Raw genomic sequence first — 16,132 nt, 5'->3', positions numbered from 1 at the left:
AAAACTTCATGTTGTGCAGGATAAATACATACATTTTTATGTCAATTTAAAGAAATAAATAAACATGAGGAAAAAAACAAATTCTACATCTACCATTATCATTCATGTTTTGCTAACTAGGAAAGAGTTACACTATCCCTTAAGACTTGAATTTCATTTGAGGCGTATTAGTTAATGTCTGCACATTCCTGGAACAGTTAATAATAACAGACCAAGGGCTAAGAACAATGGAAAACAATTAATGAAAAAGCCTACACAGCATAAATAAATGTCTTTCTACTGACAGGTGTCCTGTCAATGACCTCCTATCTGCTCAGATTGAAGAGCTCACATCCCTCCAGAGCCTTTGGCTGCCTCCTAGGATGCTCCCTTCCCAGTCCTATGTCAACATCTCCTTCTTCCAACCACCTGCTTTTCTCATGACTGGCATCCCAGGGCTGGAGGCCATTCATGGCTGGCTTGCCATCCCCTTCTCCTCCATGTACACTGTGGCCCTCACTGGGAACTGCCTGATCCTCCTGGCTGTGAAGAGGACCCCCAGCCTGCACCAGCCCATGTGCTACTTCCTGTCCATGCTGGCACTCCCCGAAGCGGACCTCACCTTGTCCACACTGCCCACCACCTTGGCTGTGCTCTGGTTTGATTATTGGCTCATTGGCTTCAACGCCTGCCTGGTCCAGATGTTCTTCCTGCACTCCTTCTCTGTGGCAGAGTCCTCAGTGCTCCTGGCCATGTCCTTTGACCACTTTGTGGCCATCTCCACCCCCTGCACTATGCAGCTGTCCTCACAAATAATGTCATCATCAGGATTGGGCTGGCCATCGTGGCTCAAGTTACCTTGTGCCTCTTCCTGTGCCATTTCTGGTTAAGCGTCTAAATTTCTGCCCTGGTGGTAACATCCTATCCCACTCATTCTGCTCCCACCCTGATGTAATGAGGTGGGCCAGCGCTGACATCATGATCAATATATGCTATGGGCTCTATGTGGTTGTATCTATAGGGGGCGTAGACTCGCTGCTCATCATCCTGTCCTATACCTTCATCCTGCGCACAGTCATGGGTCTGGCCGCTCCCAGGGAGCGCATCTGGGCCCTCAACACCTGTGTTTCCCACATTCTGGCTGTCTTTGTCTTCTTTATTCCGGGTATCACCATGTCCATGATCCACCATTTTGGGAGGCACCTGCCCCACATTGTACATGCTCTTGTTACCTATGTGTACCTGGTGATGCCTCCTGTCCTCCACCCCATCATTTACAGTATGAAGTCCAAGCCCATCAGGGAGGCCATGCTCAGGATGCTGATGGGGAGAAGCCAAGGCTGATGAAATTACAAAATATTATAGGGCCTAGGTAACATTAAAGAGACTGCTATAGCCTTACAGAAACCTGTTAGACCCAGCTAGCACTGAAAATCCCTAATCTGTGCTAAGACAGTGGGAAGCCCATCAGGCTTATTTATGTTACAAATTTATGTTCAGCATTTACTTTGTAAGAAAGTAGTGATGAGGATGAAAGACTGAGAAATAAATGAAACGTGTTCCTTTGTCTCTGAAAGCTCACAACCTTGTGCCAGGATAAAGGCAAGTAAAGACACAGCCAGACTATAAACCAATAAGTGCCATAATAACGTTCCTCTCAAAAGATTGCTAGAGACTACAAATTGGTCATTGACAGAACATTCCTGGGAAGGTGTGGCAAGCTTCCACAAAGAAGACAATAATTTTTATTTCACCTTGAAAAAATTAGAATTTTTCTAGGCTAAGTAGGAATTAAATAAGGAAGAGAAAAATCTAGAAAAAAAAAGAGCAACATGAAAAAAAGACTCCATGTTTTGAAAATCTCATAATATTCAAAGGTTCTGGGAACCAGAGCAGGACATTTCTGCAGGGCCAATTTAGAATTCTGCCTATGAAAATGACTAAATAAGTGAATTAAGAATAGATGGTTCTGGCCACGTGCGGTGGCTCACACCTGTAATCCCAGCATTTTGGGAAACCGAGGCGGATGGATCACGTGAGCTCAGGAGTTCAAGACTAGCCTGGAGAACATGGTGAAACCCTGTCTCTACTAAAAATAGAAAAAATTAGCCGGGCGTGGTGGCAGGCGCCTGTAATCCCTGTTACTGGGGAGCCAGAGGCAGGAGAATTGCTTGAATCCAGGAGGCGGAGGTTGCAATGAGCCGAGATCACGCCATTGCACTCCAGCCTGGGCGACAGAGTGAGACTGCATCTCAAACAAACAAACAAACAAATAAAAAAGAATAGATGGTTCTACAAAAGTATACAATAAGGGTATCTGACCTGCCCTAAGGTGTAAGGAATGACTTTTCTCAAGAAATGATAATTAAGGGGAGGTCTGAATGTTAAAAATAATAATAATAATAACTGGGAAAGAATGTTTAGGGGAAGGAGTATTAGGCATAAAAAACCATGTCTCCAAAGAGCTTGTAGAAGGAGGAATTATGGTGAAACCAAGGAATGAAACAAAAGGCAGTGGGACTGGAAGTCAGTGAGCAAGGAGCCCGTGGTTGAAGAGAAGACTGAAAATAGAAATGGGCTCAACCAAAATGAGTATTTTAAGCAGAGGAGAGAGTGGTTTTGACATGAGCACATTTGTCTTTGGAAAGATGGTTTTACACTGTGTTGCAGAGAATAGATTGAATTAAAGCTATAATGCATTCAAATTTACCACTTATAAGGCTATCGCTATAGCCCAGATGCATTTATTGTGGCTTGGACTAGGGGAGTAGTGGTACAAATAAAGAGAAACATGGGATCAAAGTTATAAAAGCAGTAGAAATTATATAACTTTATTTGGAATTAAATATGAAGGTTAAGAGAAGAAAAAGAAAAGGCTAAGTTTCACTCCTAGGTTTGAGGCTTGCACATCAGAATAAGTGGTGGTGAGATTAACTGATATATATGAAACATGAATTATGAATATAATTGCATAAAGAATATCATTAGTTTGATTTTTGGACACTTTGAGCTTGAAGCATCCAAATGGCTGGGTTACACAGGCCATTGGACCTATACACCTAGAGCTCTACACTAGCCCAATAGTCTAGTCTAAAGATACAAATTATGTCACTGATATACAAATGGTAAAGTGAGTGGTGTGTGTGTGTGTGTGTGTGTGTGTATGAGTGCGTAGGAATTAGAGGCCATTAACTCAAATTTTATAGACCAGCAGCAAATACAAGTATTAATTGTGTAGGAATTAGAGGCCTGATTAGAGATCCTTTTACACCATATTCTCTCACCAGGCAGAGTAGAATGTATGTGGAAAGAAACTAAGAAGTATGCAGAGATATAAGAAGAAAACCATGAGTGTGATGCCACAAAGGGCAAAGGAAGAAAATGTATCAAGAAAGAGAGTGGTCAACGGTGTTAAATGTTGTTGAGAAATCAGGGAAGATAAAAACTAAACCTCAGACACACAGAGGTTCCTGATGATGTATAGTAAAAGTTCTTTGGTAGTTTGACCAAGGCCAAAACTAAACTGGAATAATGGAAGAGTTATATGAGAGATGTGTACGTGAAGGTAAGTTATAGATAACTTCTCTAAGAAATTTGGCTGTTAACGGAAAGAGATAGAAGCAATATGAATTTAGACAGATTTATACTAGTTGTTGTCATTGTTGCTTTTAATATGGAAAGGGACTTGAACATGATAAATGCTAGGAATGATTCATTTGAGAGAGTGAGGTTGAATATCCATGAGGGAGAAGAGACAATAATGTAAATTTCCTAAGAAGTTGGGATGGAAGTGATCCAAAGCAAACTAATAGAAACCTATATGAGACACAGCTTGATGTCATAATGATTAATAAGGACTTCGTGATAATTATGCTAGCGTAAGGAAATAGTTCCTTCTTTGATAAATTTGTACCTCTTATGTAGGTATAAATATATCTCTTATGTAAGCATAAAGGATGAAGAGCAGACTTTTCTGAGCCCTTCAGTTTTCAGTTATTATTTCCTTTAGTTTTCAATCTATTTATTCAACAACTATGAAATTAGTGTTTTATTTACAAGGCTAGAATGCTTTAAGAACAACAAAATCATTTTCAGAGACTTGACACAATAGTACTTTATTTTTCACTTATCCAACTGCCTGGTACAAATACAAGTGGGAGTTGCAAATGACAGAGGTTTGGCTCTGCACAGTCTTTTTAGGAATCCAGGCTTCTGGTGATTTATTCTGTGTAACACATAGCTTTCCAAGTCACATTTAATGTCAACATGAAAGGCTGCACATGGGAGGGTTTTATGAGCCAGGTATAGAAGTGGCACATGTCACTTCCAATCACATTGGAAGTAATGGCTAGAATTTAATAATACTCAACTCAAAGAAGGCTGGAAAATTGCCTAGCTATGTGTTCAGGACGGAAGGAATCAGGTTTGGTGAAAAATAACCGGTATCAAGCATAAGCACTATTATGTTCTGGGCACTTTGCTGGGGGATTCAATGATGAGCAAAGAGCAGTCAATGATGAACAGAGATGACATTCAATAATAAACAGTGCCCTCATGGGCTTACAGTCCGGCAGCAAATACAAGTATTAAATAGGCATTTCCAAACATGATATCCATTACAAAAGGGGATGAAAGCGTGTTATAGGAATCCATATCAGTGAACCTGAGGATTGAAAAATAAAATGAATCTTACCACATATATGATCACATGTTTTAGTACTTGTAATTTGAGTTTCTTGGTTAAGACTGTTGTCATATCCTGTTGAAGATGAAACCTATTAACCCTTGGTAATAGCCCCTCAGAAGCAAAAATGCCTGATTCCCATGCCTAAGTCAGATCGCTTTCCTGGTCTCAAAGTCCCTATTCCATACTACACAAAGCCCCAAATAAAGCATGGTCCTGAAGATTCCCTCACTTTCCAGCTACGAGTCACATTCAAAAGGCCAATGTTATCTTCAACATCTGCCATTCCATCATTCCCATCATAACTGGTGGCTCCCTAACCTCGCTGCCTATCAGAATCACCTATGGAACTTTTAAAAATAAATAACTTGCTATAAGCCCTATGCCAGACTTTCCGAATAAGAATCTTCCATAATGGTGAACCTAGAAATCACTTCTCCTTCCAAGACACAGGTAATTGGCAATTGGACCAGGACAATAAGCAATAGCTAGTAGGATTAAAGCCACGAGTTCTGTTGCCAGGAAATTCCTAAATACAACACTGGATGAGTGAGAAGAAATTAAATACCTCCTCTGGAAAACGTAAGACTCTGGAAATCTCTAACCCACTATCCTGTTGGTCTCTCTAACAGTTCTTCCACATCATATGAGATTGGGCATGAAGTCTTTTTTTTTTAAATTTTTATACTTGTATGACCCCATTTAATTCACTGATCCCCACTGAACATCAATTTTCCCATGGCTACAATGAGGGTATTAATAATACATTTGCCTAAGTAAAGGGTTGATAAGAAAATTAAATAGGAAAAACAGTGTCCATACGCTGTGAAAACTCTCAGAACAGAGTGTGTCAACTTTCTTTAACGTAGGTAAATGTACTTTTTTCAAGGCTTTACTTCCAATCTTCCCCTTAAGTGCTAGTGTCCAGAGGAAAAATTATTTCTTCTCTGTAGAAGTCATTTTGAAGACAGTCTTTTTCTGAGATCCAATGCAGTTGGGAGTTCTGAAGAGGAAGTTATAGTTTTAAGCTAGATTATCTCATTTTATTATATTCTGTGTTTATTTTTCTTTTGCCATGCTTAGGCCTTTGGCAAATGTTCTCTAGATGTACCATTCTTATCTCAGAATGCTGTAAACCATCAGTAGAAGCAGTTTAGATTTGGACTGCATGGTAAAATGAAAAGTAATAACCCTCCAACCGCAACCTAGTCAGGGTATTAATAATTATATGTAGCAAGAAAACAAAGAAGAAAATAATATTGAAAAAATGGAGATTCCCCAACCAGTTTCATATTTGAAGGATCTGAGTTGTACTATTAAGGAAATTTTTTTTCTGAATACTGTCTTCCAAAATGTTGACATTAAAATCTGAATCAGAGGACTCTGAATGGAAAAGAAGTTTGATCAATGACACCTAGGGCTCTGAAGCATGTGTGGCCACATGGAAAAGTTGAAGGATGCGCTGTCGAATCCCCTTTGTCTTCACTCCATAGACAATTGGGTTGAGCACAGGAGGAACCAGCAGATAGATATTGGCCAAGATGATGGGCAGGAGAGAGTCATGCCGCTTGCTAAAGCGATGTACCATAGACAATCCAATGAAAGGTACATAGAATATGAACACAGCACACACATGAGAGACACAAGTGCCAAATGCCTTGGCCTGGGCTTCACGTGTCAAGCCCAACACAGTCTTAAGAATAAGCAGATATGAGAAGGAGATGAGAAGTGAGTCCAGGCCAATGGCAGAGATGATGACAATAAGGCCATAGACAACATTGACCCGGATATCATCACAGGCCAGCTTCATGACATCTTGGTGTAGGCAGTAGGAATGGGAAAGGATATTGGAGCGGCAGAAGGGCAGCTGCTTGATGAAGACAGGAAGGGGTGCCATCAGTGCAGCCCCCCGCACCACAGCAGCCACACCAATTTTGGTGACACGAGGCAATGTAAGCACTGTGGCATGGCGCAGTGGGTGACAGATGGCCACATAGCGGTCAAAGGCCATGGCCAGCAGCACTGTGGATTCCATGCCAGATAAGGAGTGGATGGCAAACATCTGTAGCAGACAAGCATCAAACTGGATCGTAGTGGAATTGAACCAGAAGATGGCCAGCATTTTGGGCATGGATGAGGTGGAGATGAGGATGTCAATGCCTGAAAGCATGCAAAGAAATATATACATGGGCTCATGCAGGCTGTGCTCAGTCCGCACAATGTAGATGATTGTCAAGTTACCTAGCACAGCAATAAGGTAGAGGGAGCACAATGGGAAAGCCAACCAGAACTGAGCCTCTTCCAAACCAGGGAGGCCTATTAGGATGAAGTATGTAGCACTGGATTCATTGCCATTGGGATCCACCATCATGAAGAAGCTGAACTGTGACCAGCACCAGGCAGGTAGAGGCTGGAATGCAAAGATAAGCCATTGTCAGATACATAAGAATCCCAATGCCTAACACCTCACTCTGTCCTGACATCCTGTTCTCTAACTCAAACTCTAATTCCATTTCTTATGCAAATTCTAATCATATTCTAAATGCAACCTCACATAATCTAACATAATTCAAGAACCAGACACAAGTTCATCCAGTCCTACTTACTAACCCCATCTGTATTGTTAATCCTGACAGCAAGTGAAAGACTAAGACAAAAATTTTAAGCATATTCCAAATCATTTATTTCTCCAAAGAAAGGCTACTGGCTGAATATAAAAGAATCTTAGGTGATAAAAATATCTCACCATTTCCTCTATCCTAGCTTACCTTTATGCTTCCTTATGCTTAATAGTAACTGCAATTCTAAGCGTATCATTAGACTATCTTTAAGAAAAAATTCCAGTCCAAGTGTAACAACACTAGTAGTAACAGATTAATACTGAAACCTAACCCCATCATTAATCTAATGAGCTCCCCAATTCTAGATTTAACCGTAACTTTAACATAACTTAATATTTGACCTTTTAATAACCATTTCAATCTTAAAGATCGAATTGATGATATTCAAATCACAATTCATATTCTATTTTATTATGATAAACCGTAATCCAATAAAAAACTGACACTAAATTAATCCTGAACTCTAACTCTACGTTACCTTCTTGTCCAAATGACCACCCAAAGCTTTACACTTGTTCAGACTACTCAGTTTATTTCAAATAAAGAATGATGGCTATAGTGGATACCATTGGTGTCCCAGCCAGACCCCATTCATAAAGCCAATGTAACCATCTCCCATCTGCACTGAGCATTGAGTTCTAAGGGCTCACAGCTCCCCTTCTTTCCAGAGGATTGTCCTTGGTCAAATAGGAGGCGCCTCACTCAGGAGGGTTACACTGTGCCCTCATGATGCACATCTAGAGGCCAGTGGCTGCCTGACATAAGGGGTACCAAAGGCAAGCCCCATTGCCTCTGGGTGCAACAAACACTTTGATGCAATTTGTACTTCAGAGCTTCCCAAGGAACCAGCCTGAGGCTTGTCTCCAGCTGAGACCACAGCCCTGCTTAGCTTTCTTCCCCTGCCCTACCAGGATTCCCTCCTTCTTCTTCTCATGGCCATGTACTCCCTCAATATGTCATTTGGACAAGAACCCCCACCTCAGATTCTGCTTCTAGGAGACCCGCCCAATCTAAGAAAGTGAGATTGATACAACTAGAATACTAACCCTGAGGGGTGATGGCATTAGAAGCACTGGAGGCGTAATCAATCCTATAGCAGAATTCAGTCTGCAAATGAACTGAATCTGACTATAAAAATGATTTGATATTACTGAGGTGGAAAATGTCAGACTTGGGTCATCTCAGATCTTATGTCTCTGTTAAGAGTGAACTGATTCCCTCCCTCCCTCCCTTTCTTTCCTCCATCTACAAATATTCATGTGTTCCTACTATAGAGTAGCCCTTATCTGAAATGCTTGAAACCACATTTTTTTTATTTTGGGATTTTTTTTTTATTTTGGAATATTTGCATTATACATACCCGGCTCAGCATCCCTAATGCAAAAATCCAAAATTTGAAATGCTCCAGTGAGCATTCTCTTTGAGCATCATGTTGGTGCTCCAAAAGTTTCAGATTTTGGAGCATTTCAGATTTTGGATGTTTGGATTAGGGAGACTCAACCTATATTTATTAGATCATGTTTATTGTAGTTTTTACATAGATTTGGCCCTGGACTGTTTGAGAGCTGGGGTAGGGGTTTCTGCATGGGTTACCAGAAAGCGGCTGAGTGTAAGTCAGAGTTCATGGCCAGCATCAGCAGAGGTCCCGTGGGCTCAGGTTGTGTCACAAATCTTTGTACCAGCATCAAGCAGTCACCCAGAGGTTTCCTCAGACCAGACAGAAATTAGTGGGAAAACAATGGGAGCATGAATAGTAGAACAGAGGGTGAGAGTTTAATTCAATCTGCTGGGAAGGGAAGGTTTAAGGCAGAGAAACCATATTTAACCTAGAACTTCAGGCAAAGGGCCAAAGTCATCAACATCCCTTCTCGTTGCTGCAGCTTCTCTGCAGCATGTGGCACCAGGAGCAGTTTCCTGCTTCTTAGAGCTTCTCCCTCTCCTTCCTGCTGTTCCTCGGCTCTCTCTAATCACCAATTATTGGTTTCATTTCTGGATCTTCACTCTTCTCTCCAAAATTATATCTTCAGTGCTCTTCCTGTTCTATATTCTCTTCCTGAGCCATCTCATCCCCTTCAGTAAATCCATTTTTGTTGTATAAACAATTGATCCCCAAACCTATTTAATGAACCCTGAATTCTCTTTTGTAATCCAGGTTCATAATTCTGAAGACTTACTAAAAGGGTTCACCTGATCGTCTTTCAAGCACATCAAACTCTCCATGTTCAAAAAACAAACTCTTTCAGAGGCAGTATTATATAGCCATTGAAACCATGATCCTTGAAATCAATGCATCAATCATTCTAAACCCAGTCTAAAACCTCTAGACCTGTGTGATCTGGGGTAAATCATTTAACCTTTCTAAGCCTCAGCATCCTTATCATTAAAATGATTATAAGAGTCCCTGGCTAATAGGGGGTCAATGTGAAGATTAAATGAGATGATAAATGTAAAGCACTTAACACAATACTTCACACGTAGTAAGTATGCAAAAAATAATATCTGTTGCTGTTAACCATTTTCCTCCAGCGTTTCTTTTTTTCTGTTATGGTGGCCTGAATCATCACACAAGCCAGGTTCTCTGATCCTGACTGCCACGTCTCTAGGGTAACCTTCCTCATCCACAAAGTCCCAACAATCTAACCAGATGAAACCAGCTCGCTCCCTATTATTTGTAAAAATACCCTTGAAACTCCATATTGGTTCTAGAATAAAGACTAAACTTCTTATGACGTGGCTAAAGGTCTGTCTTTCATCACCCGGGCCTGGGTTCCTCCCTCACCACTCCTCACCATGATCCCTATGATCTAGCCACATTGGAGTTCATGCTATTTCACAAATATAGCCTTGATTCCCATGACTCTGTGTCTGTCTTTTTTTACTTCTCATCCCCTTGTCAAGAAAAACTGTTCCTCCCAAATCTTCCTCCTTGACTTCCCGCACTCATTGTTCACATCCTGGCTTACTGTCTCTCTCCTATACTACTTTTCCTAAGCCTCTTTTACCTAGGCATAATTAAATGTTTACTGTTCTGTGCTCAGAGAGAACACTATTTAGGTCTTTTTAAAGTATTTACCCTCTTGATAATAGTAACTATAATTAATGCTATATTTTCCCTTGAATTATGAGCTCCTGAACACCAGGAACCTTATTATATTTATTAATTGTTTAGTTAATGTTTTTGGAAGATGAAAATGAGTTTTATCAACAGGAGAGTTTCTTAGTATACATCTCATGAGGGTAACACAGCCAAGGGCATAGTTAAGACTGCCTGTTATCTGTACTAGAGAGAATTTTGAGAAGGATGAGATAATGTTTGGAAGGTCAGTGCAATTTTAATTTTGTAAAAACAATCTTTAGGGTCAAACAGAAAAGTCCTTTCTTACCCAAGGAGCCAGAGGGCCAGAGAAATATATATTAAAAAAAACAGAGCAGCTGCAAGGTCTTGGTCCTAATAAATGCAAAGTGGACATGCACCACAATTTGTGCCTAAGAGCAGGATAGACCTAAGATCCCTCACCTGGAAACACTGGCAAGAAGGTTCTGGTACTGCAGAAGGTCAGATATCCATGCTATCCATCAGTTTTACATGAACAGATATGGCAGAGCAGGTTGATACTCAGGATTTAAAAAATGTGCTGTCTTAGGAAACACACTGGGAAAGAACTCTGGCTGGGCACATGCAACACTATTGCCTCTGAAGGTAGAGTGATATGGTAAGCAGAATCCTGGGGCTTAGAACACAAGTCTTGGTGCTAAATAAATGCAGTGAATAATAATAACTGCAAAGTGCTGCTGTGAAATTGTATGAGATAAGGCACGTCTAAAGGAATTGTAAAAACCAAATCGGAGTACACATAGTGCATTGTTTTCCACAAAAATGGGCAACAAGGTCTCTGAAAATGCACGAAATTTCATATACTTTTCAATTCCCCAAGTTTGTCACCTTAATCACCACTCGGCCTCTATGTACACACTCATACACACACACATATTTACTAGCAGTCAATTTCTCACAATAGCAAGACTGGGCACTGATACAAAGATACCAGAAATCAACAAAAGGAAGATTCAGCTGGCCTGGGAGGGCGGTGCCTAGGCAGTATAAAATGGGCGGCTATCGCTGGGGCTAAAATATCAGCCTGGACCCCAGAAGACTACAACAGGAGAGAAATGAACGGATGGAGAAGGAGCCAGCCAGAGAGCTCAAGTGCTACCGTTCAGACTGGCCAGCCCTGAAGCATCCCGATGTTCAACAGTCCCTCCACGAGACAGGCAGAGGGACCAGATGACTTCCAGATGGCCGTCCAGCTTGAGCAGCTGTTAGTAATTAAAACTCAATGAGATGGTTTTGAGCTGTGGAGGAAGTTAGAACTAAATTATTTTGAAAATAAGGCACAATCAAGAAGAAATAAACTAACAAAGCATTTTTCTTTTTTTTTTTAGAAAGCCCACACACTGCTCTAATCCCCAAGGAACAGCCCTGTGCTGAGATTTTCTGTGAATAAGTTGAACTATCTTAGCAAGTTCCAGGAATGTTTCTTCAGGAACTATGAAGGACATCTTAGCCTTTTCTCAGGAATAGGGGAACAGGAGCTCCCAGCTGTAAAGACTGGAAATCCACGTGGAGGCCTTCAGTCCTCTTCCTTCCTTCTCCCGGGGCTTCAGAACTCTGTCTCCTAATGCCAGCCCAGCCCCACTCACCAGCCCATCCTCACAGTCTGCCCTAGAACTCCTTCTCATAGACCCGTGAAAAAGCAGTCAGAGAGATAGACCAGACAGCAGGAGAGAAATGAAGGGATGGAGAGGGAGCCAGCCAGAGGGCCCAAGTGCCACCCTTCAGACTGGCCAGCCCTGAAGCGTCCCAATGTTCCACAGTCCCTCCACGAGACAGGCAGAGGGACCAGATGACTTCCAGATGGCCTTCTAGCTTGAGCAGCTGTTAGTAATTAGAACTCAGTGAGATGGTACTCCAAAGGTGTACCATTAGCCTATTAGCCCTATCTCTTCTGACCCAGGAGAACAATGAGGTCATCTTTAACCCTGATTTTGTTGTTTTTATAATATGAACATAGATTATTGAGCACCTACAAAATGACAGAAACTATACAGTGCCATCTGTATAAATATTATCTCTAATCTGGGAACAGCTCTGCAGAAGGTGAGGGTGTTTAATTCAATCTGCTGGGAAGGGAAAGTTTAAGGCAGAGAAACCAGATTTAACCTAGAACTTCAAGCAAAGGGGCCAAAGTCATCAACATCCTTCTCGCTGCACCATAGATCCTCTCTATATTATGGGTGAGTACTGTGGATCCTTTCTATATTATGGGTGAGAAAACTGAGGCTCGAAGACGTTAAATAACATAACCAAAGTTTAACAGGTGACTGGCAATGCAGAAACTTAACCTAGATAGTCTCATACCAAGGCCTATACAGTTTCCCTCATTCTGGGCTGCCTTTAATTTTGCTGCACCTTCTGAAAGCTAATAAAATCCACCCAAAGGGCAAGGTATAAGAAGGGCTTGGTAAGTAGCACAGCTGCCCTGGGTATACTCTTAGAAGGGAAACCAAGAGGGCTGCAAAGAAGACTCTTCTGCACTGGAACTTGGGGCACTCGCCTCCTCTTTCAGCCCTAACTCCAAAGGCTGTGGCATGGATAGGCCCCACAATGGAGATTAAAAGGCTTGTCCTCTACCAAGTATTTCCTTATTATCTAATTAGAGCCTCTCATCCACCTGTCAAGCAGATATCATTAATCCCATTTGACAGATAAGGATGTTGAGGGTTAGTTAGAGCCCTTAATGCTAAATCCATTGCTTTATAATATGCCAAGCTACTGCCCTACTCCTCTCCATCTCCTTAAGAAGGGACTTTGCTTTGTAAGCACTATTTCAATATTAATCTCTCAGGAATCCAACACTGAGGACCCATGAGTCCAGGGGCCCCTCTTGGACTCAGGACACATGACCAGCTCTCCCCACTTAGGTTCAGTGTGGAAGGAGAACGAGGAGGAGATTCATTGTCACTGTCATTATCTGGGCTAAACACACAGAATGTTTCATGCCCAGAGCAATGGAGTGGGGGCCTCTGGCGCTGCTGTCGGCCTCTGGGAATATTTAGAAAAGAATGTCCTTGGGGAGAAGCCCAGACATACCTGGGAGCCTCTGGCTCCTCTTCCCAGGCACAGAGAGGGAAGGCAGACCTCAGGGGCAATGCTGTGGCTGGCAAGGACTGGATGAGCTTGTCAGTTGATTCTTAAATAGAGTCCCTTCCCTAAAACTTAGTGAGGGTAGTAGCCCCAGAATTACTTCCATTCAAATTATCTGCATCCACTGTGCCCCACACCTTGCTTGTATTTAATAAAGCAGATGAACCCTTGCAAGGTGTTGGCTACTCTTCTTAAAATGGCCAAGATGAAAATGGAAAGATGAGAGAGAGCAATTTCTCACTCCCAAAAAGCAAAGTGAGCCCTCACCCCACCCTGCTCACTCAAGTCAGCCTGACCACCTAAAATCACCCCTAGGCAGAGTTCCTAGAGTTCAGGTCTCTGCTCCTCCACCTCCTGAGTAGGACCAGACAAGTGTTCTAAAGATCTGCAAAGCTGCGCCTAGTTACCAGTTCCCTTTAGAGCTACTCTAGCTGCAAGCAAATGTAAGGCAAAGGAAATGCCCAAAGTGGGATTTTGATCAGTGTACTCATTTTTTCAACAATCATTGATGGACTTCTGTGCCAGACTCCGCTAAGTACCAGAGATATCGTTCCAGCCTTCCAAGGATGGGGAGAAATTGAGACGAATATGCAGCCATCACAGCACATTATGATAAATTCTGGGACAAGGGTAAGCAAAAGGGCCTCAGAAGCAAAGACAACAATAGCTCAGCAAGCTTTTTAGGCTCCAAGGGCTTCCCTGAGGAGGTGACATTTAAGCCATGGCAGCGGGACCTGCTGCAGGCAGGTAATGGGGCAGCGGCACAGGCAGTTAATGGGGCGGGGCACAGTAGCATTCGGTTAGAAAAGAAAAACATATTGAGTGTCAAAAACTGGAGATGAAACAGTAGATAAATCAGACAAGATGACGGCTTTTATGGAGCTCATATAACATGAGGCCAATAATGAGAAGTAAACAAATAAAATTTCAGATGAAGATAAGGGCACGAAAGACAGTGATAGGACAGAGGAAGATGGGTGCAGGACACTCATACTGGAAACAGGGGTCAGTAAAAGCCTCTCTTAAGGATGTGACATGTGATGAGAAAACACTAGCCATTCTAAGATCCAGGGAAAGTGCATTCCAACCGTGGGAGACAGCAAGAGAAAAGGGTCCCCCAGCAAGAATGATATTGGGGGATTCATGGAATAAAAGGAAGGTCAAGGTGGCCAGAGCATCAAGAGCACAAGAGAGTTTGAGAAGATGAGATGAGAGGAGGGCAAGGACCTCATCAGGTAACAGGGTCTTGCAGGGTATGGCAAGGAGCTTTGGTTTAATTCTGAGTGACTTGGGGGAATTTCAGCAACAGACCTGATCTAGTTTGTTTTTAAAAATACATCCTGGGCCGGGTGCGGTGGCTCACGCTTGTAATCCCAGCACTTTGGGAGGCCAAGGCGGGCGGATCACGAGGTCAGGAGATTGAGACCACGGTGAAACCCCGTCTCTACTAAAAATACAAAAAAAATTAGCCGGGCGTGGTGGCGGGCGCCTGTAGTCCCAGCTACTTGGAGAGGCTGAGGCAGGAGAATGGCGTGAACCCAGGAGGCGGAGCTTGCAGTGAGCCGAGATTGCGCCACTGCACTCCAGCCTGGGCGACAGAGCGAGACTCCGTCTCAAAAAAATAATAATAAAAATAAAAAAATAAAAAATAAAAATACATCCTGGCTAATACAAAGAGCCAGAGAGAAAAAGAACAGACCTTATTTGGAAAGCTGAAACTGACTTAGTGTAGCTAGGGTAAAGAGTACAAGGCAAGGGGTGCTGCCATGTGGACACTAATCTACTTTTTAAATGGGCTGAAGACTGAATCCTGATCCTAGACACAGACCAAGCTGAGATCGGAGCCCCAGGAAGATTACTAAGTCCCAGTCTCAGCCACAGCCTGACTCCTGATGTACAGCATCGAATGAGCCCAGCCTCACTCAGAGCCCCACTTCCACCCCAGCTGCAGCCTCATCCCCAGTCATAGACTGAGCTTCAACCACGTTCACCTGTTCACACACCAAACCCCAACCCAACCCCAGTGCAGCCCCAGTCTAACCCCAGCCCAGCCTGTCATCTGTCCTCATTCACATCAGCCCCTGCCAGCCTCTAGATGGGTATACTAGTAAACTAATCACTGAAAAACTGCTTGAAAACTACCCTTGGGCTACCTCCAACACCCACATGCTTCTGTTCATCACACAAACATAGAGATCACTAAGGCTGCCTGTCCTTTGAGTCAGGGGCTTCCTACACGTCTCCCACTTCTGGTTCTTCACAGCCTGGCTTCTCATGCACTCAGCAAGTCTAACAGGAGACCCCTAGCTGCAAGTAACCCATGCACCTGGAGATGCCCCTGGCCTCCTGCACTCACCTCAACTGTATGGAAGGAACGTGTGACCCCCTTTGTCCAGTCTTCCTCCAGAAGAGATCTGGCAGGCTGCACTGAAATACAGCCTCTCTGTCTCCGCCTACTCCCTTGGACCTCCCTGGTCAGGGTTATTTATTCTCTGCCTTACCCCCTCCCTCCTTCTGCTTCTTCCTGCAGGGTGGGGCAGAATGCTGTCCAAAGGGTACATCAGCAGGTACCCCTCACTAGCCCACTGTGGTTCTGGACTGCTTCTCAGCTTCTGTGCCCTGGGAGGATATGCCTGGGGGTAT

General features: G+C 42.8%; 1 protein-coding gene and 1 pseudogene across 1 annotated transcript; one reads left to right on the top strand and one right to left on the bottom strand.

The window, feature by feature from the left end:
- Nucleotides 1-362: 362 nt before the first annotated feature.
- LOC100602325 lies at nucleotides 363-1,323 on the top strand (annotated as a pseudogene).
- Nucleotides 1,324-4,073: 2,750 nt separating this feature from the next.
- On the bottom strand, nucleotides 4,074-15,944 carry LOC100604253 (olfactory receptor 51E1). Its single transcript, XM_003254808.3, has 2 exons — nucleotides 15,846-15,944; nucleotides 4,074-7,073 (listed from the first exon to the last, which is right to left on the bottom strand). The coding sequence occupies exon 2, from the start codon at nucleotides 7,032-7,034 to the stop codon at nucleotides 6,078-6,080; it is 957 nt and encodes a 318-aa protein (XP_003254856.1). The 5' UTR covers nucleotides 7,035-7,073; nucleotides 15,846-15,944; the 3' UTR covers nucleotides 4,074-6,077.
- Between the last annotated feature and the right edge of the window lie 188 nt (nucleotides 15,945-16,132).

Source organism: Nomascus leucogenys, chromosome 15, assembly GCF_006542625.1.
Source record: "Nomascus leucogenys isolate Asia chromosome 15, Asia_NLE_v1, whole genome shotgun sequence".
Lineage (NCBI taxonomy): Eukaryota > Metazoa > Chordata > Mammalia > Primates > Hylobatidae > Nomascus > Nomascus leucogenys.
Note: the sequence above shows the minus strand (reverse complement) of the source record. Positions and strands in the feature narration are given on the sequence as shown.